The 23,173-nt window shown below is 38.9% G+C and overlaps 1 protein-coding gene and 1 long non-coding RNA gene across 3 annotated transcripts; both read left to right on the top strand.

Annotated features, from left to right (window-relative positions):
* The first annotated feature begins 644 nt into the window (after positions 1 to 644).
* LOC125491671 (uncharacterized) lies at positions 645 to 4,029 on the top strand. The gene is made up of 3 exons (XR_007268410.2): positions 645 to 917; positions 987 to 1,100; positions 3,155 to 4,029. It is a non-coding gene; the product is annotated as an uncharacterized LOC125491671 (long non-coding RNA).
* A 1,778-nt stretch (positions 4,030 to 5,807) lies between these two features.
* LOC104899088 (mitochondrial zinc maintenance protein 1, mitochondrial) lies at positions 5,808 to 8,970 on the top strand. Of its 2 annotated transcripts, none has more exons than XM_048648574.2 (2): positions 5,808 to 6,149; positions 6,300 to 6,696. In XM_048648574.2, the coding sequence occupies exons 1-2, from the start codon at positions 5,909 to 5,911 to the stop codon at positions 6,329 to 6,331; spliced, it is 273 nt and encodes a 90-aa protein (XP_048504531.1). In that variant the 5' UTR covers positions 5,808 to 5,908; the 3' UTR covers positions 6,332 to 6,696. The 2 variants fall into 2 exon arrangements, with proteins under 2 accessions (XP_048504531.1, XP_010684523.1); XM_010686221.3 differs by lacking the exon at positions 6,300 to 6,696 and adding an exon at positions 8,566 to 8,970 and having other exon boundaries at positions 5,815 to 6,149.
* Positions 8,971 to 23,173: the final 14,203 nt, after the last annotated feature.

Genomic DNA, 23,173 nt, shown 5'->3' with positions numbered 1-23,173 from the left:
ATTATGTGATTTCCAATATTTTGTACTACGGTTTTGTAATTTGTTTATGATTAATTTCATTGTTTATTGATTATAATATGTGATTAATTTCAAGCTTTGCCATGCCTTCAATCTTTGTTGGTGATTTATTTGCAGATGTCATCACGTGCCGGATCTCGAGGTGGTTCTCGTGGTGGGGGTAGTGGTCGAGGTCGTGGCAGAGAGGGGCCTGAGCCTCAACCTGAGCTTAATGACGAGTTGGAGAGGGACAAGGCAGAGGAAGAAGTCAGAGTAGAGGACAATCATGGGGTTGGGGTAATTGACAAGCGAAAGGAGTTGGACCCTGATGGACTTTGGTAAGTTATATTATGAGCGTAATACTTTATTAGTTTTAATAGATTTTATTGGTGTTGTTCACTTGGTTTTAATTGCTTTTTATCAGGTTTGAAGACAATGGAGTCATTCGCTCCATGAGTAAATGCTTCAAGCAACATTTCCACTATCCATGGAGGAACTGGTCCCAGGTTGATGACGACACAAAAAATCATTGGTTTTCTCTTTTCAAGGTGAAATCGTATTTGTTAAGTTTATAATATGTAAACTAACCCTTTGTGATTGGTTTCTTATATATGCATGTAGACCATATATAAATGGAGGGAGGAGCTTCAATCCCAAGTGAGGTCTACATTCGACAAAAAATGGCCAAAAGGTTGAAAGATAATCTTCACCACTTGATAGTAAAGAAGAAGGATGGTGTATGTTCGACGTGGATGTCTGTGAGCATTCACGAGCAGATGATGAATAATGCTGAAGACGAGGAGTTCAGAGCACAATCTGAGAAGGCCAGCAAGAACCGGCGAGGAGGTGACTTGACCAGCAACGTACCTCCTTCTCATTGCCAGGGTCCCATTTCCTCAGCAGAGCGCGCCAAGAGATTGGTAAGTGTAACTTGTCTTGAATACATTTAATCCAGAAACTTTATCTAATTAATTTGTTTGAACGTGTAGGCTGCACAGCGTGAAGGGGTGCTGCCTTCCGCTTTAGACTAGTACATGGACACACACATGAGGGATGAATCTAGAAAGAAGGTGTCGATCAATGACAAAGTCCTGTACATCAAGGTAATTGAAATATTATTGATAGCTTTATAAAGTGGGACATAAATGAGGCATTAAAACTTGAAATAGGCGTAGAGGTTGGATTATAGGAACATTAATCATAAAAAAGGGCTCCAAATGGCTTACTTCCACTCATTTTCATTGGTTAAGTGTCTTAAACTTGCTTAAAATCATACAACCAGGTAATATAAAGCTTCAATGAGTATTGTAGGACTTGCATGAGGCATTAGAACTTGAAATCGGCATAGAGGTAGGATTATAGGAACATTAAACCTAAAAAAGGGCTCGAAATGACTTACTTTCACTCATTTTCATTGGCTAAGTGTCTTAAACTTGCTTAGAATCATACAACCAAGTAATAGAAAGATTAAATGAGTATTGTAGGACTTGCATGAGGCATTAGAACTTGAAATAGGCGCAGAGGTTGGATTATAGGAACATTTAACCCAAAAAAAGGCTCGAAATGGCTTACTTTCACTTATTTTCATTGGCTAAGTGTCTTAAACTTGCTTAGAATCATACAACCAATTACTAAAAAGTTTGGATGAGTATTGTAGGACTTGCATGAGGCATTAGAACTTGAAATAGGCGTAGAGGTTGGATTATAGGAACATTAAACCAAAAAAAGGGATCGAAATGGCTTACTTTCACTCATTTTCATTGGCTAAGTGTCCTAAACTTTCTTAGAATCATAGAACCAAGTAATAGAAAGCTTAAATGAGTATTATAGGACTTGCATGAGGCATTAGAACTTGGAATAGGCATAGAGGTTGGATTATAGGAACATTAAACCCAAAAAAGGGCTCGAAATGGTTTACTTTCACTCATTTTGGTTGGCTTAGTGTCTTAAACTTGCTTAGAATCATACAACCAAGGAATAGAAAGCTTAAATGACTATTTTAGGAGTTGCATGAAGCATTAAAACTTGAAATAGGCTTAGAGATTGGATTATAGGAACATTAAACCCAAAAAAGGGGTCGAAACAGTTTACTTTCACTGATTTTCATTGGCTAAGTATCTTAAACTTACTTAGAATCACCAAACATAGTAATAGAAGACTTAAATGAGTATTGTAGGACTTGCATGAAGCATTAGAACTTGAAATAGGCGTAGAGGATGGATTATGAGAACATTAAATCCAAAAAGGGGCTCGAAATGGCTTACTTTTACTCATTTTCATTGGCTAAGTTCCTTAAACTTGCTTAGAATCATACAGCCAAATAATATAAAGCTTACATGCGTATTGTAGGACTTGCATGAGGCATTAGAACTTGAAATATGCGTAGAGGTTGGATTATAGGAACATTAATCCCAAAAAGGGCTCGTAATGGCTTACTTTCACTCATTTTCATTGGCTTAGTGTCTTAAACTTCCAGTGAATCATACAAACAAGTAATAGAAAGCTTTAATGAGTATTTTAGGAGTAGAACTTGAAATAGGCGTAGATGTTGGATTATAGGAACATTAGACCCAAAAAAGGGCTCGAAATGGCTTACTTCCACTCATTTTCTTTGGCTAAGTGTCTTAAACTTGCTTAGAATCATACAACCAAGTAATAGAAAGTTTAGATGAGTATTGTAGGACTTGCATGAGGCATTAGAATTTGGAATAGGCGTAGAGGTTAGATTATAGGAACATTAAACCCAAAAAAGGGCTCAAAATGGCTTACTTTCACTCATTTTCATTGGCTAAGTGTCTTAAACTTGCTTAGAATCATACAACCAAATATTAGAAAGCTTAAATGAGTATTGTAGGACTTGCATGAGGCATTAGAACTTGAAATAGGCGTAGAGGTTGAATTATTGGAACATTAAACCCAAAAAAGGGCTCGTAATGGCTTACTTTTACTCATTTTCATTGGCTTAGTGTCTTAAACTTGCTTAGAATCATACAACCAAGTAATAGAAAGCCTAAATAAGTATTGTAGGAGTAGAACTTGAAATAGGCATAGAGGTTGGATTATAGGAACATTAAACCCAAAAAAGGGCTCGAAACGACTTACTTTCACTCATTTTCATTGGCTAAGTGTCTTAAAATTGCTAAATCCATTCTTGCAGGAAAGTTATGACAAAACTCTTGCTGAATGTCAAGAAAGAGGGGAAAACAAGGCCTCGAACCAGATTTTCTTTGAGATGGTCGGCGGCAGAAAGAAAGGGTGAGTTCATGGTTTGGGGACGAGTGTAGACCTCTATTTTGAGAGGTCTTCAAGGGGGGGGGGGAGATAGTTCGTCCTCCAGTTGCACTCCTTCCATGTTTTCTCTGTTGTCCGCAAGGTTCGAGGAAGAGAGACTCGAGTTGCAAAGAGAACGTGAGCAGATACAAAAGGAGAGAGAGAAGAGGAACGACTTGCCACACAAAGGAAATGAGAGTAGGAGCGCCTTGCAAGGCAAAAAGGAGAGAGAAGAGGAACGCCTCGCCAGGCAAATAGAGAGAGAGGAGGAGCACATAATGCATGAGGAGTACCTGGCGCAGATGAAGAAGACTATGGAGAGTACAGCTAGATGATGAGCTAATGTGGTGGTTCCTTCCCCTTTACCAGGCCTTGAGACCCCCCCACCAGCGATGGTGATGCGTTTGCAGCTTAGGCTCCTACAATTGTTTACAATATCTATCTTGTGTATTTTCCGGGACGTGAGAACATATAATTTAGTTAAGACTGTTAACCTATGTTTGTGTATGTATGAATTTATGTTAACTTATGTTAGTGTATGTATGAATTTCTAATTAATGCAAACAGGTCATTAGTGCAGAATTCGACGCATTAGCGGACGGCTTGAGTATATTTTGTTGGAAAATAAAACAGGTTAAAAAATATTCAAATTCTACAACTCAGGTTTATTTTCCAAAAAAATAAAATAAAAAAATTAGTGTCCGCCGCAGTGCAATTAGCGTCCGCTCTAAGCAAAAAAGGAAGAAAATTAATTACAAAAAATGAGCAATTAGCGTCTGCTTAACTCACTGTAGCGTTCGTTTCGCCGGACGCTAATTAGCATCTGCCACAAGCGGACATTATTTAGCGTGTAATGTTTCGGACGTAAAATACCGTCCGAGTTATGTAGACGCTAATTAGCATCCGACCACAGGCAGATTGTTGGAGTGTAATGTATGATTGTTGGGCCTTACATATTTAATAAGGATTAGCTTGACAATTATACTATATTTATGGGTTTGACAAGATTTTATTGGGTTATTCCTAAATAAAGACCCGGTGGATGTAAGTTAAGTTGAATTTTCTTTTAATTTTTGAAATTCAAGTTCATAGCTGAGCTTGGCTTTGATCTTTTCGAGCTTGAGCTAATCCTTGAGCTCATCGAGCTTCGAGCTCAACCATAATCATTCTCGAACCGAACCGAGCTTGGACATGTTTGATATCGGTTTGAATCGTTAACATCCCTCATGTGACTAAGATATAGTTTGAATCAGTAAATTAAGGTTGGTCAGGTTAATTATCTCTTTGCATGATTTTCGATTTTCATTTGTAATTTTCTGCTTTTTAATTCTTTCAGTTGGGCGGCAAGATTATTGTGGCTTTATTTTCTTTATTTTCATTTGTTTCTTGCCTTTTCAAGTAAGTATTGTAAACACAGAAGTGTATTTGTTACCTGGTTTATACTAACACTCATCTTTAAACATGCATACAAAGATCCTCTGAAATGAAAAAAAAGAGGAAAAAAAAAATTATGCTCTCTAGTACGCATTCTACAACAATCCATGACATTATATTAATCCTAGACCACATCGAACATAATGAAGACTAAGATGTACGGAATGGAGAAATGTTGTAAGTTCTGTAGTAAATTAATCATGTTCCTAGAGTCCCACATTGGATTGTGATAAAGAGTATGGGGGATGAAATACCATAAAAAGGAGTGTAGAGCATGCATAAATATTACACTTACGGGTCCCAACAATTCTGAAGCCATATTGTCCTAGGTAGATGATGGGCTGGAATAGTAGACACTAATTGAGGAATTGAAATAGTGAAAACTATTTTTATTTTCTTTAAGAAATATATAAAAAATAAATCTAAAAAGATTTTTACATTGTTAAGTAATTTCTTACTAAGCAATCGAGTTGAGCTCAAGTCGAGTTTTTCGAGCAAATCGAGCTCGAGTCGAGGTTTTCTAGCAAACCGAGCTCGAGTCGAGTTTCTCGAGCAAACCGAGCTCGAGTCGAGTTGAAACAAATCTTCACGAGCACGAGTCGAGCAAAAGTTTAACGAGCTTGATGAGCACATGCCGAGTAGGATCAGAATGTTTACGAGTAGAGAAGAGGTCTGCTTGCGATCGACTCGCACCCCTAGTGAGAGTATATCATAAAGTTGAGTAAAATTTAAATTGAGTTTGGAATATAAAAGCAGTGAACTTAATATAGTTGAAAATTATCAAGAAAATTAAGTTATGTCACAAATTCAAGTACTAGTAAAAAATTTGGGTAATATATGAATTCGGTTCAGGTATAGTTAAAAATCAGTTTAAATAATTTTAGTTTAAATTGGTTTCAATTCAGTTCAGTTTCACTTTCAGTCTAAATCAGTTCAATTAATTCAATTACATATCAGTTCAATTCAATTCAATTTAGTTCAATTGATCAATCTAACTTTTTAGTTTTTCACAATTACTTGCAGTTATAATTTGTTCAGTTGATTTCAATTACAGTTACTCCCATTTCAATTTAATTCATTTTCTACTTAGGACCCATCTCTTTTCCCTAGTCCATTACAAACCCCTTCAACCGCTGAACCAAAAATAATTAACGACCAAAGCTGCTTCAGATTTCAGACTAATAGGGGAGGAGAGAGATTGGGAAAAATGTTGAGGGCGGAAGTGCTCCAAGCCTATAGAGAAGTTTTGAAGGCGACTCGAAAGTCATTTGCAGGGGATACCCAGATGCTTAAAGCTTCTGCCAAGGAAGTCCGCACAAAATTCGAGGACAATCGAAAAGTCACTGATGAACTCGACATTCAGAAACTAATCAATGATGCGCGTGAAGCTTCTCATTTCGTCTCCACCATGATCGTCCAAGCCAAGCTCAATGATCGTGGTGGTTATGGTAATTACCTTTTCTTTCGACTGTTTGATATTTTATATGTGATTTTGATCTTTATTGGGATAAAAAATGTCTTCTTACTGATCTTGATTTCGGGAATGATTGGTTTTTTTGGAAAGATGTGTAATGCTTTTTATTTAATTGGAAGAGTAGGTGATGTCATGTTGTTGAGATCAATGATCTAGTTTGCACACCAACTGTTTGTGGAATTAAGTGACATATAGGAAGTGGAAGTTCCTAGGAATGGAACGTGGGTGAGTTTTTTGGCTGATGAAACGAAATGGCGAAATGGAGGGAGAGGGAAACTAATAGGAATTTCGATTTCAACTTCAACTTTCGACAGGAGTGCGCTTACCCACTTTTAGCAAATTTCTGTAAATTCGATTGTGAAACTTACTTCCTGTGAATTGGGATTTTATGGGAATTTGGCTTCCTCATAGGAACCAAATGACCTCTAAATGTGGATGTTGGAAAATTGGTGGATCATACTCCTAGCTGACTATTTGTATCTTGTTTGTGGTGTCTCTTTTGGGAGTTTGTTTTTATCTCATTCTAAACAGCTTTATTGCATGGGTATTTTCTATAGGGTGGGTTTATTTGTAAGTAGACTGTAGAAGTCGAATAATTTCAGTTTATTGATCCAGAACTTTCAATGTGCTGGATTACAAAAGCAATAGCTAGTTGCATTCACGTACCGTCTGTTCACTTTGTATTTGAGTTTAATGTAGATGCACAGCATATTTGCTCTCAAGTTCCTGACCTCGTTCACTCTTGATCGGTAAATTCTGTTCAATTGGAGTTCTGAGTTCTGACCATCGGGTTGTGAAATGTGGTTACCAAATTGCTCTTCAGTACTAAATAGAGCCAAGATTTTAGCCATGTGTCTGCTTCTCATCTAGTTAGTAATGATTTAATCTAGGGACTATGTAGTAAAATAATAACTTGAGTAAACCACTTCCCCTGCTGTGTAGCCAAATTTGGAACTATGTTTCCTTAGAAGACAAAGTTGAAGTTGAGGCTTTGCGTCGTTTTTTGAGCATTGAGCTGTGTATCTATGCAGCTGTTTGGATTGACTCAGATCCAAGGCAAGAAAACTACTCACTTTGGGGCTCTCTAATAAATAGGAGATAACAGTACCTTCTATTTTTTCTTCTGATCCGCGTCCTCTCCTATATCCTCTCTCACACCTGGATTCATTAACTTATGATGCTAAATACAATTGAATATTCTTGAACAGTGTATAAATGCAAAAATTGCTCTGGCTATTAAATGTTGGGTCACTTTCTCTCCGTGCAATAGTACTTCTTCAATTACTGTCCACGATTTAGATATAGGCTTGCTGCCAGAAGGAGAAAATGGGAGCAACCTTGAAATCTAGTCACGTAAAGTGGAATCATCATACTCTTCGATAGTGTTGAAGCCAAATGTAGATAGCTTTAAGCCTTCTCAGTCAAATAAAAGTTGCATGATGGGGAATGATTTTTTAGACTGTGAATTGCAGGAGAAAAATAGACAACAGAAAGGAGAGGAGATAGGAGTATATTAGATATTTGGCTCTGAAATTGAGGAGCTCGTCCCCCTGCCCTTCCCCAGTCACCCCAACTTTCTGTTTGAATTTGATTATGGCAGAAATATAAAGGTGTTTCTGTACGTACATCAAATAGATTTTTAAAAGTAGTTGTCAGGAATCTAGCGAAACATACAACTAAATGATTGAAACGACAGTTTTGATGCTAGTGTTAAGGTTTGGTTGAAATGTACAATTAGTTTTTCTGTAATGCCTCTAGTGACTTCTATCTAGGATAGGATAAGAGACCCTTGTGTTCTTTGTGTTCCAATTGGAGAGATAAATCCTAGAGTTGAAAGGTGATCGAATGATCTCAACTATATTCAATGACAAGTTGTTAGAATTTTGTTTAGTTCATTTCTAAATGGATTGTCCCCATTTGACTACTACAATTGAATGAGGCTTCTATCACAAATTCACAAGGTAGCATATGAAGTAGAAAAAACAGATCATTGTTGTAGTCCTGCTTGACTCGATTGTTGTGATTTTGATTATATGTATGGAGAATGCAATGATAGCACTACCAGTTGCAAGGCCTGATTTTAGGTCTCCACTCCACCACTATGTAACGGAGATTTTACTTAAGTTGGTAATGTCCAAATTTTATTTATCAGAAGTAATGTCCAAATATTTGGTTGAGATTCATTTGCCACCTTCTTGGTACTAAGTACCAAACTTGGAGGGATACGAGGGACTTGTGAATCTTTCATGCTAATACTTGCGCAATTTTACATTACAAGGATTTAAAACTATCTTTTTTGTCCCTCTCACCGCTTTACAAAGATAAACTCTCATATGTGTAGATCAACTTTCTTTATGGGTTAACAAATGGTATATACTTATGTGGTGCAGAAGTGAAACCAAGTACGGAGCATGCTGGAGCTACTTTGGAGGTTCCGTCAGAAGAGATTTTAAAGAAATCAGCATAACAAACCAAAAGTAGCTTTAAATGTTTTGTTTCAGTGCATGCTTTACCCAAGTTGATAATCATTGGCTCCGGAAGTTTATCATTCCTGGGAGCTTGAACATTATGTTGTTTCTAGTTTACTTCTTGCCCACTTCAGGACTTCAGATAGTCTAGCGAACATGCAGGGATCATTATAAGAAACATTTTTGCTGGTTTCTGGTTGAACACTAATATACTTACTCAACTGGTATGGTCCTTTCTTGCTTTGATTGATGCTCTACATTATTAAAGGTCAAAAGTTTGTATACTTCACCTTATCATTATCTAATATACATCTAAACTTATTTTCATGTGAGATTCGTGAGATTACTTCTGATTTGTAGTTTCATTATTTTTGTTTATTATTATTTATTAAAATATATAATTAAAGATATTAAAGGAGAGATGTGTACATTTGAGTCCGTAAAAAGCAAGTGGCACAACTATTTAAAATATATATGATCTTTTATTTTGAGGAAAAAAATATATACTTCCTTCGTTTTTTTTACCCACAACACTTTACTAAAAGGGGATTAATTAATTACTTGGCAACACTTTTTATTTTTGCTTTTCCTTTCTCTCTATCTTTTTCCAATTACATGGTCTTCTTTTTCTTTCCTCTCTACCTCTCTCATATTCAATAATTGCATTATTGGAGCTGATGAAAAAAAGGTGTTGCAAGTAAAAAATGGAGGAAGTATACTCTTTTCACCAAAAGAAAAATATATGGAGTATTTTAAAAGTAGCAACCGATTCTTGTAGCTATTGCCTAGTATTGTATTTCTTAAGTAAATTGGTTTCATGTTTTCTTTCTATCTCGTTGAGAACAACAATGTAACATGCTATATTTTGTGCTAGGGAAGAAAAAATGTGGACATAAGAGAGTCAGAGCGGGGAGAGAATGTCATAATCTAACTAACCAGTCTAAGTCAAGAGAGACTTTTTTTTTTTAACACAAAATAAGGGCATTATATTACCATATTGATTGATTACATCAAAGTCATTTAGAGGGGACCAAGCCCTGATATGACCATAAACTAAATATCCAAAATACATAAGCCCAAAATATATAAACCCAAAGTACACCTTCACGGAGCTTGATAAGAAACTAAACAGATTTAACCCTAAGCCATAGGATTCACCAACTCTTGCATATAGGGGGAGTGGTGTGGGTAACTTTTTCTTCCTCCATGTCCATGCCTAGTCTTGCCAATTAGGGATGGCAGTGGGGCGGGTCAAGTAGGAGACCCGCGTCATCCTCGCCCAATTGGGGCGGGGATGGGGATTAAAATTGTACTCGTAATGGGTGGTGGAGCGGGTGTGGATTTTATGTTATACCCACCCCATCCTGCCCGCCCCGCGCCCCCCGCATATTTATTATTAAAATTTTATTTATATACATATATTACTAACGTATTTGAAGACACTTTTGAAATGTAATAAAACATTTGCCTTTGCTAATGTATTTTAACTTTTCTTTTACTATTATATTGTGATTTTGTGAAGTAGACAACTATAATGGGCTTATGGCAGATTTTTTGGTGGTTTTTTTTGCGGAAACGAAGTGGGTATGACGCGGGTACAATGGGGATGGGGCGGGGGTGGGTCTAAAATTTCCCCCCGCAATGGGTGGTGGGGCGGGGATGGAATATTTCCCCGCAATGGGTGGTGGGGCAGGGATGGGATGGAGATGAGAATTTAATGCGGGTGCGGGTGTGGGGGTACCATCCTCCGCACCCGCCCTGCCCAATTGCCATCCCTATTGCCAATTTATGGGCTACAATATTGGCATCACCGCATGTAAGAAAATTACCAACCAGTTTGTTTTTAGGAGTTTCACCATATCACAGATGATTGCATTCAGTTGGTGGTGAGGATATTTATCCGCCCCTTTCCATTATAATTTTCCGTGCTTGTGCATCTGTTTGGTGATGCTATGGTCCTTTGCCATTGATAGGCCCTCTCTGATAGTAGCCAACTCGGCTGCAGCTGGGTTGATGTCAGGGAACTTAATGGAGAAACCCATAAACCATGAGCCATTTGTCCGCCTGATCACTCCACCTCTACTTGATTTGTCTTTGGCCTTTCATGACCCATCCGTGTTCAACTTGAGATAACTGTGAACTGAAGACTTCCAAGCAATATTCTGATGAGGCTTTTGATTCATCTTGCTTTGCTTGTGGAAAACATCATTATTATGCATATAATCTATGAAGAAATGATTAAACTGTGATGAGGAGCGTGACATAACTCCTTCAAAAACTGCCTTATTCTTGTTTTTCTAGATATGCCACAAGGCAATGACAAAGATTTCCACCCACATTTGTGATTAGGTCATATTAAAATGGATCCGAGGATTCCAGTCATCATAAAAAAAAAAACCACCGAGATCCACGGATTTCGCTAGATGACAAGTTTGAAAAATTCTTTTCAAAAGTATGCTTGCATGGAAACAATTTCGTAACAAATGTAGATGAGTTTCAAAATTAACACAGCAACATTGACAATATGGATTAAAATACAAATTTTAAAAAAATACAGCAGTCAACTTGAAAATTCTGAAGCTCAAATAGCAAGGTCAAATAAGCTAAAATGAAATTCATAGAAGAAAAAAAAAACTAGATACCAAACTATATATGGGCTAGTTACAGTACAATCCATAATCAGCAATAATAATCAATTGCTTGTACAAAAATGCATGTTTTCTCTAGGGCCACTTGAAGTTGTTCTATATTCACCTTAATGCATGATCCCATCAAAGAGCCATAGCATGGAGTTATTACAGAAAGAATGATACTAGAGAAAGGTCCGAGCGAGTTATTTTCCCGTAACATGTACAAGAAGTTCATTAATTACAACAAAGTTTTGGCATGTGTTACCACCATTTGTAGATGTACGATAGCATTTATTGTCGTATATTGTATTAAACCTCAAAAGATTTAATGCCTTAACATGAAGGCCCAACTAAAACATAAAGCCCATCGGACGAAGTCAACATAAGTCAAAGTCAACAGACCATCAAGAGATGAAAGTCAAGAATAGCAAAAGTACAGGTGGTTAAAGGACAATCATGAGACGGATCCACATAAGGAAGAACGTGTAAGGCTACAATTGTTCAGCACTAGAAGACGGTTGAGATTCGAATCAAAGATTATTCAAATGTTTTTCCTCCAAGAAAGCATGGAAGTTACGTAACACGTTCTCCTATAAATAGAAGAATGATCATCAAGCAAAAGACAACAAACAAACATCACGCAACAACTTGGATTTACTCTTTTCTTAGCATAGCCTAGCCTTAGTCTAGCCAACCCCCTTATGGGGTTATATTTTAGTCCCTTAGACTTAGAACATGTTATGACACCAAGTTATGTAATTTTTCGACTGAAGCAAGAAACCATGGAGGTAACAACCTTCGTGCTTTCCCTTTAGTTGTCCAACCTGGCTTATCATATTATGTGTTGTAAAATATTTCTTAAAGTTTGTGGTATGTCTGAGAATATTTTTCCTTAATTAAAAGATTAATTATTGCTTGCTCTATTTATTGCATTTCGCCTGAATTTAATAGGTGTTGTAGTTTAATCATTAATTAAATTACAACAAAGCACGGTAGCAAGGTTTTATCAAATTAAAACTGGTAATCCCTAGGGAATAAGCCTCCCATGACATTCAGTATCAAACTATTGGATGTGCATTGACTTGTTTGCAAGGTCAATAAACTGATTTTGCACCAACAAGTTTTTTCGCGGCCACATTGGGAGAAGAAGATTCATAATCGAATTGTGAAATTTCTTCTTCATACTTATTACAATTCAATTGTAAAAAACAATTATTGTCATTTTCGTTAAAAATGCCAGAAACACGTTCTAGAAAGAATAAAGAAGTTGCTCAGAGTGAATCAAGTTTCCAAAACATGGAAACTAGTTTTTCAATCCCTTGAGGGACTACGGTACAAGGTAACAATGGTGAACCAATTCACCATGGTCATGAATAGTAAAGTTAAGAGACCCCACAAAGGGAAAGCTCATCTCCATGTAGTATTGGTCGTGGACTTATACATCAAATGTATGAAAAGTTCACAGAGATAGTAAAACATTTACTGTTAGAAGCCAAAGAGATTCAAAGACAACAATTTGATTATAACTACAGAACTCTAGCCCATGAGTCTGCCAGAGTCTTAACAGACATCCTCCAAAGGATAAGTGAGGAGGATAAAGAAATTAACTCTAGGCAAATTGATCGAATACTCGTAGATATCAACGATACTATGAGTGAAACTTTCACAGCAATGTCTAAGTCTCTCGCCACTGAAGTTAGTTACTCGCTTAGAACCACTAGTCGAAAAACACTATCAATTAAACGAGAAATTACTTAAAGGCCTTAGAAGAGGTCTCGCTAAATAGAGCAAGGGGAGGTTGTGGCATAGCACCAAATACTCCTCCAATAGGCTACCCTCCAAGGGTACATATCTCCCATCCTGAACTAGAGATCCACGTATCTCACATGATCCACAAAGTTCCTCCCATGAACACCCAACAAGGGCAATACCCTTGAGCCTTGGAGAGGGTAATCGGGAAAATCTTAGGAGAAGTAATGGAATGGCAGCGGGGCGCGGATCCAGACTGGCACTAGGCTTCAGGATATCATCACCCTTCATTTTCTATGGGTGGTGGACAAGTTAATGACAAGAAACACCACTCTGGACCATCACAAGGAGGACAGGGGCAAGGTACTTTTGTTGCAAACAATAATAGCTCACCAAATGCATATATATGTGCCTCTTAACCAACCAAATATGCTTGGGATTCCTTGTTCACCCTATGCTTATATGCCTAACTAACCAACTATGGCTGGTATGCCGTATTATGGAATATTCCAGGGTATGCTTAGCCCCAAGCTCCATTTTCCCAAGCAATTGGTTCTTATCAGCAGGGGATGTCCACAAATGGACATACATTCCCACCGAAAATGGAACAAGGAGCAACAATCCTAATTTTATGCAACTCCATTAGATCCCTATGGGAGGTGGTCGAAATAAACCTTTCAAGCCTAACCCTAATCCTGCATAATATCAAATAGGAGGTGTGGGAAATGGGAATATGGGATACCCAAGAAGGCATCAGGATCCATTGGTGACACAAGTTGAGGCACTAGTCCAAAGGCTAGTAGGAGATAATTCTAGGAGAAATCAGAGGCAAATAGGTCAAACCCTGAATGATATAACCACTACATTTCCTAAAACTTTTACCATACCCGACTTTACCTTGTTCTCAGGCAATGACAAAGTTTCTTCTGAGGAACATTTAGTTAGGTTCAATTGTCAGTGTAGGGAAGCAGCTGACAATGGCCTTTTAAAACTTAGAATGTTTTCCATGTCTCTAAGTGAGACGGCTTTTTGGTGGTATACCATTTTACCACCAAATTCTATCCAGTATTGGAAGGACATGCAAGTGCAATTTACGAATCATTTTGCACGTACTGAACCCGGAGTGACCCTAAGTGATCTGGCCACAATTAAACAAAAGCTAGGAGAGTCTATAGAAGACTACCTATCTAGATTCAAAATGGCTAAGATTAGATGTCATGTTAGCATTCCTGAAAGAGACTTTATATACTAATGGCTCAAGAGGGGATGTTAATTCAGTTTCGAAAAAGGTTTGATGGTCATGCCTTTGGCGATTTTGTTTAATTAGTAGAATTAGTTGTAAGTTATGAGAGAAACCCACAAGCTAAAAGTGCAGCAATGTACCAAAGTTTCTTCGCTCAGAATGAGGAGCCCTTCCACTTTGAAACTGCACAAGAAGTGGACGTGGCAGAAATCATTCATGGAGTACCTTATAAGTGTTCCCCTTTAGAGAAGAAAGAGTTTCTGGCGCCAAATAATTTGAAATTTGGGCAAAAGATGACATATACCTTTGACGCTAAGAAATTTAATGCTATTTTCGACGGGTTATTATCTAACAAAAAGTTAAAACTGGTAGGAAGGCATAAAGTAAGAACTGATGAGGAAGTTAAGGGTAAAAAATACTGTAAATGGCATGATGCAGTAACTCATGACACTTTTGATGCATCGTTTTTAGAAACAAAATCCAGGATGAAATTGATAATAAAAATATCATGTTTCTTGATGATGAAGATGTTAATGCAGTTGGAATGGACGAACCAAACTATTTTATGGTATGGTAGAGATTAATAATATTTTTACTATTACTTTTCTTGCATCTAAAGCAATCGAAATAGGTAACCAACTCTTCAACAAATTGCTTGATGAAGGAATCTTGGTTATGCCAAATATAGCCAATGAAGAAGGACAGGATAATAAGTGCAGATGACATATGAATGGGTCACATACAACAGACCAGTACTAAGTATTCAGCGGATTCCTAACTAGGCAACTAAGTCTCAAAAGATTTGTTGTCTCAGAAGTGGAACAACATGCCATGAAGCCTATAAGGCCAACTTAGCCAAAGCTAAGGTGCTTGTTAGCTTCAACCCAACTCCAAGACTGGCGATGCCTGAGGAAAGAGCTTAGACTTATAAAGAGGATGCTTAGAAATTCCCATTGCATACTAGGGCAATAGAAGGGTTGAAGGCTCTGAGGAATGGAATGTGTTCGCAATGTGCGGATAGGCTAGCCTTTAAAATATTTAGAACTCATATCTTTCCAAATGATCCTTCCTATGTATATGCTTATCACCGTCCATTCCAAAAAAGGTCTAGAAGTCAAGGATCGAGAAACAGTAACACCCTTCTTTAAAAGGAAAAGAAATGGAGCCAAGTGAAACTCCTGTGCCCGAAATTCTTAAAAGAAAGGTAAAGTCCCATGGGAACCAAGGAGATATACAGATTAAATCAGTAATGAGGTAGTCGCCACTACAAGATTTCCAAAACTTACCTAAAAGTAGGACATTAAAGATGAAAGAGCTAAGTGCAAAAGCTGCTCCAGCGAGGGCTCAGATTAGCACTCAAAATGTGCAGGGTTCCCTTATCGCAAACATAAGAATTGATGAAGAGGCTCTACAAGATGTTATCACTAAATTGCTGCCTTTCGAAGAGGAACAGTGTGGTGCATCATCTACAAAGACTGATGGCCAGCAGCCTCGAGGAGGTGATTCTCTTATAAAAGAGATGCCAGGGAATGACTTTATTGAGGATTATGATTCAGAGTTTGGATATGAGGATTTGGACTTATTAGTGTGTCAGACAGTGACTTAACATTGATGGAGACCCACTGACTAATGAGCCTCAGACATAAATGGGAGAGAGCCAAAACATGCAGTGCAATGTGGTCATGCTATCAACGAAGTTTAAAAAGTCAAAAGACCAGCCAAGATTCCAGACCCATACTACATCATGGGCAGACGAAGTTGATAAGGAAGAGAGGGCAAGTAAATGTAAAATTACTTCTTCTCAAAGCTTGTCATCTTATTTGAATGAACCTCAGAAGAAAGTGCCTAATAAGACATCTCTAAAGGCTAACCTAGAAAAATTAATTAATAAATAAAATCTTTAGGTCAGTTGATGTTGATAATAAGCACACTAAAGCTCTATTCCTAAATGTTGATTTTGAATGATTTCGTTTAGGCAAAGTATTAGTGGACACTGGAGCCACTGTTAATATTATGCCACTCTATGTGTTTAGAAAACTAGGAAAAACTAGAAAAGATTTGCATAACATACAAATTAACATAACTGTTTTTTTCTAGTTTGTCAGAACAAATGGAAGGAATGGCTATCTTAAAGATAAGGGTAGGAACTAAAACTACTTATTCTGGTTTCTTCATAGTCGAAAGTGGCACTAATTATAATGTCATACTCGGAAGAGATTGATTAGATTATAACTATGATATTCCATCATCACTCCACTAGGTCCTAATCCTATGAAATGGTGACACTTATGAAATGGTACAAGCAGATGAGAAAGTTTGTCTAACACATCTCCTAATTTTGTTCTTATTAGGGACTCTCTAAATTCAGTTCCTACTATCAAAATTGAGGTTTCTCTACAAATTGAGTAACAAACTCACCATGAGATAGAAGACTCAAGTGCAATTCTCATTGAAGAAGTCTAAGACGTCCTAGAAGTTGAACATATTCAATCAAAATATGAATATATTCAACAGGCGTCTGACTACGCTCAACCACTAGTTGTTAGCTTATAGAGTTAGAATGTATTTTTCTTATAAAAGTTTATTATGTCTATAAACCAAGAAGAATGTTGTAATGGGTTTACCCCTATTGCTGATCAAATTATGAAAGATTTAGTTTTTAGAAAATACTAAGAGGATTTTCTTATGAACTCTAATGCATGTTGCTCAACTTTACACGAAATTGAATCTTTAGAAAAAGATGATGAGAAAGTATGGGCTAAAAGTGAGGATATTAAACAGGAAGTTCATGATCCACTAGACAAAATAAATTTAGGGGACAGTGAAAATCCACGTGTTACTTACATAAGAAAGCTCTTGACCAACCAAGAAAAACAGAAAATAATAGAAATTCTAAAAGAATTGAAGGAATGTTTTGCTTGGAAACATCATGAAATGCCTGGTATTTATAGGAAAATAGTACATCATAAACTACCTATCAAGGAAGGATTTAAGCATGTGGCATGAAGTCCTATAAGACTAGCGCCTGAATTGACAAAGCCTATACAAGAGGAAATAGACAAACTCCTTAAGGAAAAGTTCATAAGGCCTTGCCAATCTGCTGATTGGATTTCTAATATAGTCCTAGTAGTTAGGAAAAATGGCAAGATACGAATCTGCATTGACTTTAAGGATATAAATAAAGTAGCACCTAAGGATCAATATCCCATGCCTGTTGCTGATCTCCTAATAGATGCAACATCAAGATATAAATACATATCTTCTATCTATGGATGGTTATGCAGGATATCACTAGTTAAGGATTGCACACGATGATTGTAATAAAACAGCCTTTAGATGTCCAAAATCATTTTACTTGTTTGAGTATGTGGCCATGTCATTTGGATTAAGAAATGTTGGAGCCACGTACCAACAAGCAATGGATGCAATCTTTAAGGACATGATTGGTAAAATTATGGAAGTACATGTGGATGACATACTCGTGAAATAAAATGAATTTTTAAGACACAAAGAGCATTTGGTTAAGCCATTCACTAGAATGAGAGAATATCACCTAAAAATGAATCCGCTCAAATGTGCATTCGGATTTATAGCTAGTAACTTCTTAGGATTTCATATTCACAAAAATGGAATGAAAATTGATCAAAACAAGGCAAAAGTAGTTTGGCAGCCAAACCACCTTCTAATAAGGAGGAGTTACAAAGATTCCTTGGACATGTCAGCTATGTTAGAAGATTCATGGCCAATTTAGCTTAAAAAATTAAAAAGTTTTCACCTTTGCTAAGATTAAAACATGAGTCAGAAATCGAATGGAACGAGGAGCATCAAAAGATTATATGTCTGGGTGTGAAGATTCCATTGGTAGTCTCCTTACTCAAGAAAATGAGAAGGGACATGAGAAAGCTATGTTCCATCTAAGTAGAATCCTGCATGATACAGAGAAAGGGTTTACCATGGCTGAATAATGGTGTTTGTGCTTATAGGATGCACAATCAAGCTCATACATTATTTCATAGCCTTCACGGTAGAAGTAGTATCTCCAACAGATGTCATAAAATATATGATATCCCAACCTTTTACAAAAGGAAGGTTAAGTAAATGGAGCGTACATTTAATGAAATTCGACCTGATATATGTGCCACAAAAGGCAGTAAAAGGTCAAGCTCTAGCTGATTTCTTAGCAACCTATCCTTGTTATGACTCAAGAATCATTGATGAGGACATCCTTCCATGGGTTTGCTTCTTTGATGGATCCAACACTAGAGAAACATCAGGATCTGGAATATATATTCTACGTTTTTTTCACCAAATACCCCCGACAAATTAAGAAATTCACCATATACCCTCAATGTTTCAGAAATGCACCATATACCCTTGAGTTTTCGAAAACGTGCACCAGATACCCTTTTCTTAACTGCCGTTAACCCACCATTAGCTTTATTTACGATTTTGCCATCATTAAGCCTAACCTTAATCTAACCTAACCCTAACCCTAATCCAACCCTAACACTTACTCTAATCCTACCCCTAAACCCTAACTCTTTGGCATCCCCCACCCCCTCCCCTCCACCCCACCCCACCCCAGCCCCAACCCCCCTCCTCCCCCTCCCCCACCATCGGCCTCCCCCACCGCCGGCCGATTTCCCAGCCCCGACCTCCCCCACCGACGGCCTTCCCCATTCCCTACGCGTCCGTCACCGCCGACCTCCCCTCACCCCTTCCTCGCTGATTTCCCCGGTGATTTCCCAGCCCCTACCCCTCACCGCCGATTCCCAGCCGTCGATTTCCCAGCCGCCGACTTCCCAGCCCCGCTGATTTCCTAGCCCCGATTGCACAACCCTTCGAACACCAAACCCCAAACCTTCCTCCTCGAACGCCAAACCCCCACCCCTCCCCCTCAAACGCCAAACCCCTACCCCTCCCCTTCGAACGCCGACAACCATAGCAACGTGATTTTTGTTTGAATTCAAAGAGGTTTCGATGGTGGAGCGATTGGGAAATCGATGGGGAGGGGGTGGGGGAGCGAAGGGAAATTGATGGGGAAGGGTGGGTGGAGCAACAGTCGAGGGGAGGGGGAGGGGAAGGGGTGAGGGTTGCGGCAGAGGGAGGGGAGGGGTGGGGTTACGGCAGAGGGAGGGGAGGGGTGGGGGTTGTGGTGGAGGGAAGGGGAGGGGTTGGGGGATGCGGCGGGGGAGGGAGGGGATGGGTGGGGGTTGCGACAAAGGGAGGGTGGGGTGATGGTGGAGGGATGGTGGAGGGGGAGTGGGAGGGGGAGGGGGCTGGGCTGGGCTTAGGGTTAAGGATTAGGGTTTAGATTTTAGGAATTAGGTTTAGATTTTAGGGTTAGGGATTAGGTTTAGATTTTAGGGTTAGGAGTTAATTGTGGCAAAATGGTAAATAAAGTTAACGGTGAGTTAACGGCAGTTAAAAAAAGGGTATTTCGTGCACAAAAGTTCAAGTCAGGGGTATATGGTGAATTGTTGAAACATTAAGGGTATATTGTGAATTTGTTGATTTGTCGGGGGTATTTGGTGAAATAACCGTATATTCTATCTCCTGATGGGATCCCAACTAGATTAGTAGTTGTTGTAGCCTAAAGATTAACGACTCTTAGTGAAACACGTAGATTCATCTAGATCGACCACGTGTCCCGTACCTCCTGCTGAAAGTACAGGCCAAAAGGAGATTACTCAAGTACAGATCCTAATTTAGGTAAGTACCAACCACCTTTCTAGCCTGGCTTGTACTTAGGCCTAGAGCCCCAAAAAGGCACCTTCATAAGTTTGGATGATGTGTACCCTCCAATCATTGCATGCCACGTGTCATGTTTTCATTGCTTAGCCAATCAGGTGCCCTTAAATTAGGGTGACCTCAAGGTACAACAATTATCCCAAACACTATAAATAGTCCTTGAAATCCAGAGAAAGGTACGTTTTTCAGAGCAATGTCTGTTACCCTGTCATAATTCTCTCTCTCTAAAGTTTCCCTTATTACTCCAGATACCTGACTTAACCTTTGGAGGAGGAAATACCACGTAAACCTCCAGGGTGGGTCCTTTTTGCAGGCCCGGGAATGAAGCTCTGGTTCAGGATCTTTTGATCAAGGCATTGTTGCACAAGTCTCCAGTTGAAGAACTTGTTGTGGAATTGCAGCATACTTACAAGTTTAGCACTACGTAACATTTGGTGCCGTCTGTGGGGAGACACAACAATGACTGATTATCACTGATCTAATGTAGCTAAAAACAGAAGCTTTGAAGTTCGAGTAGAGGATACGATGGATGACGAAAGGCCACCGCGAGGAAGGGATAGGCCTCCAGCTTTTGTCAATCATTCTGGACGAAGTCGGGAGCCTGTTATTCAGGAGAATCTTGATCGTCCGGTGATAGCTGCCCATCTGAAAAACGTCTTAATAATTTTCAGACTAAGATGACTGCTGTTGTTCAGAAGTAGATCAAGAGTAATATGTTGTTTTTTTTAAGTAAATCCGAATCCAGCTGCTGTTAATCCTCTAAAGGGACATTCTCAGGAGGGTCGTCCAGGACCAAGTAGGCCTCTGCGTCAGGAATTATCTAAGAGGCTCACCAAAGGGAAGCAACCGGAAGTTAGTGAGCAGCGAAGGAAGATGGACGGGAAACTAGTGGTCCGAACTCAAGACAATATTCATCTAACTGGTCATTGGATAGAAACAGATGCTCGAGAGTATCTGTAAGCAAAGAAGGCTGCAACTTTGCAGCGTTCAGCCTCAGGATCCACCCCCTATCTAAGATCTAAGGGATCCTCCGTTGAGGCTACCGTCTAAGACCAAGGGAAGGAGTCTGGGACCCTCTGCTATTCAGCCAAGACAGGAGAAGATTGTATTTCAACCTATAGTGTATAGGCGACTAGGCCTCACAAACACCTACTCTAACCTAGTACGAGGGAATATCATCGATATCACATACCCATTGAGGGATTGTCGTGGGCTCTCAAGATTAACTGACCGACTCCATTCTCGGCCAGGATCATGGAAGCACCTATTTTCCCAAAGGTTAAGCTGCCTACGTTATAACCCTTTGATGGGACCACCGATCCGAACGACCACTTGTCTGCATACAAGCATCAAATTTATGTTCAGTCGGTAGATGATGCCACATGGGTAAGAATTCCCCAGCCACTCTAAAAGGTGTGGCTCAAAAATGGTTCAACAATATCCCCCCTAACTTAGTAAATAATTTCACGGAGGTTAGCTATCTTTTCACTAGTCATTTTGTAGCTAATCGGCCAGAACAAAAACAAGCATGCACTTGGGTAAGATCATCCAAGGACCAAAGGAAGCTTTGAGAAGTTTTGTTAAAAGATTCAATTTAGAGGCATTGCAGATTCAAGATCTCAATGCTGGGGTGGCCTTTGACGCCTTCATCACAGGCTTGAGGCTAGGAAGTTTGAAGTTTGATCTGGTAAAGAAGAAGATCACTACTCTAGCTTAGGCCCTCAGAGAGGCAGAAGCATTCATCCATACAACTGAAGTATGTGCAGAAGCAAAACATCCGGAAGCAAAAAAGGTTGAGGAAACAATTCAGTCGAAGAAAACCAATCCTAAGAAGGCGAAAACTTGTGCTCTGACTTATGCGACAACTTTGTCCCGAGGAAGCAAAAGAAGAGAGTTTGAAACTCCGACAGAACCCATAGCGTTCAGAAAAGATCAATACTCCATTCTTATGGAGATTAAAGATCAGCATGAACTGAAGGCCCCGGTCGAGATGAAGACTTCCTATAGAAATAGGGATAAGAGCAAGTATTGTCACTTTCACAAGGATTATGGCCATGAAATGAACGAATGTAAACATCTCAAGAGAGCTTTGGAAGATTTAGCTCGAAAAGGAAATATGAATTCGTACTTGCCCCAACGGGGGAGAAAATTCCAGAAGAAAGCTGATCGCCAAAGTAAAAAGAAGGAAAGTGAAAGTACCAATGAGGATGTAGTTCTTGTTATATCAGGAGGATTTGCTGTTGGAGGACCGACCAATAGGGGACATAAGAACTATCAGGAGGATTTGATGCTGCACTGACCCATTTCGTAAAGTAGTCGTCAGTGAATTGGATCGGGAAAATTAAGAACTCCTCATGATGATCCCTTGGTAGTAGAGATGAAGATAGCAAATTTAAGAGTAAGAAGAATTCTGATCAACACCAGAAGTTCAACAGACATCATAAGCACTGATTATTTGTCAAGGCTAGAATTCGATGAAAGCAACCTAGTCTTAGTTCATCATCCAATAATCGGGTTTGGGGGAGGAATCATCCACCCAATGGGAACAATTATCTTGCCAGTCCGGGTTGGAGAAAAAGAGGCATCTAGAATATTGTTTGTTAAGTTCCTGGTCGTCAGACATTTGACGGCCTACAATGTCATTCTAGGATGACCAACATTGAACCATATCAAGGTTGTAATTATTACCCATCTCATGTTGATGAAGTTTGAGTGTGATGGGGGCAAAATTGGATCTTCATATGGAGATCAACAGGTGGCTAGAGAATGTTATCTCACTACTCTGAGGCCCTCATCATGGAAAGGAGAAAAACCAGATCAAGCAAAGATAACTGCTGAAGGCAAGGCGGCCGAATATGTAAAAGGCTATGTGGACGCTCTGAGGTCGGTGGTTGAAAGACCAAAGACGCAGGTTGCTCCGGCAAGAAAGCTGTTACTGCCGAGCAAGAAAAGGAAATATGTGTCTGTCAAAGAAGAAGCACCTTCGTTAGAGGAAGTTATGGTTATTATAGGCGTTGTGCTTGAACGTCCAAAGGCTGTAGAAGCGCCTGTGATCTTCTTAGATGATAAACGTCCGAAGAGGACACTGAAGGTTGGATCTGTTATGGCTTCGAGATTGAAGGAGGAGTTAGTAGGATTGTTGAAGGAATTCGAAGAT

Source organism: Beta vulgaris, chromosome 7 (assembly GCF_026745355.1).
Source record: "Beta vulgaris subsp. vulgaris cultivar EL10 chromosome 7, EL10.2, whole genome shotgun sequence".
NCBI classification, from domain to species: domain Eukaryota; kingdom Viridiplantae; phylum Streptophyta; class Magnoliopsida; order Caryophyllales; family Amaranthaceae; genus Beta; species Beta vulgaris.
This window is presented reverse-complemented; position numbering and strand designations above follow the sequence as displayed.

Coding starts and splice junctions, on each gene's coding strand:
- LOC104899088 (XM_010686221.3), top strand. CDS start 5,909: ATGTTGAGGGCGGAAGTGCTCCAAGCCTATAGAGAAGTTTTGAAGGCG. Junction 6,150..8,565: donor CAATGATCGTGGTGGTTATG/GTAATTACCTTT, acceptor TATGTGGTGCAG/AAGTGAAACCAAGTACGGAG.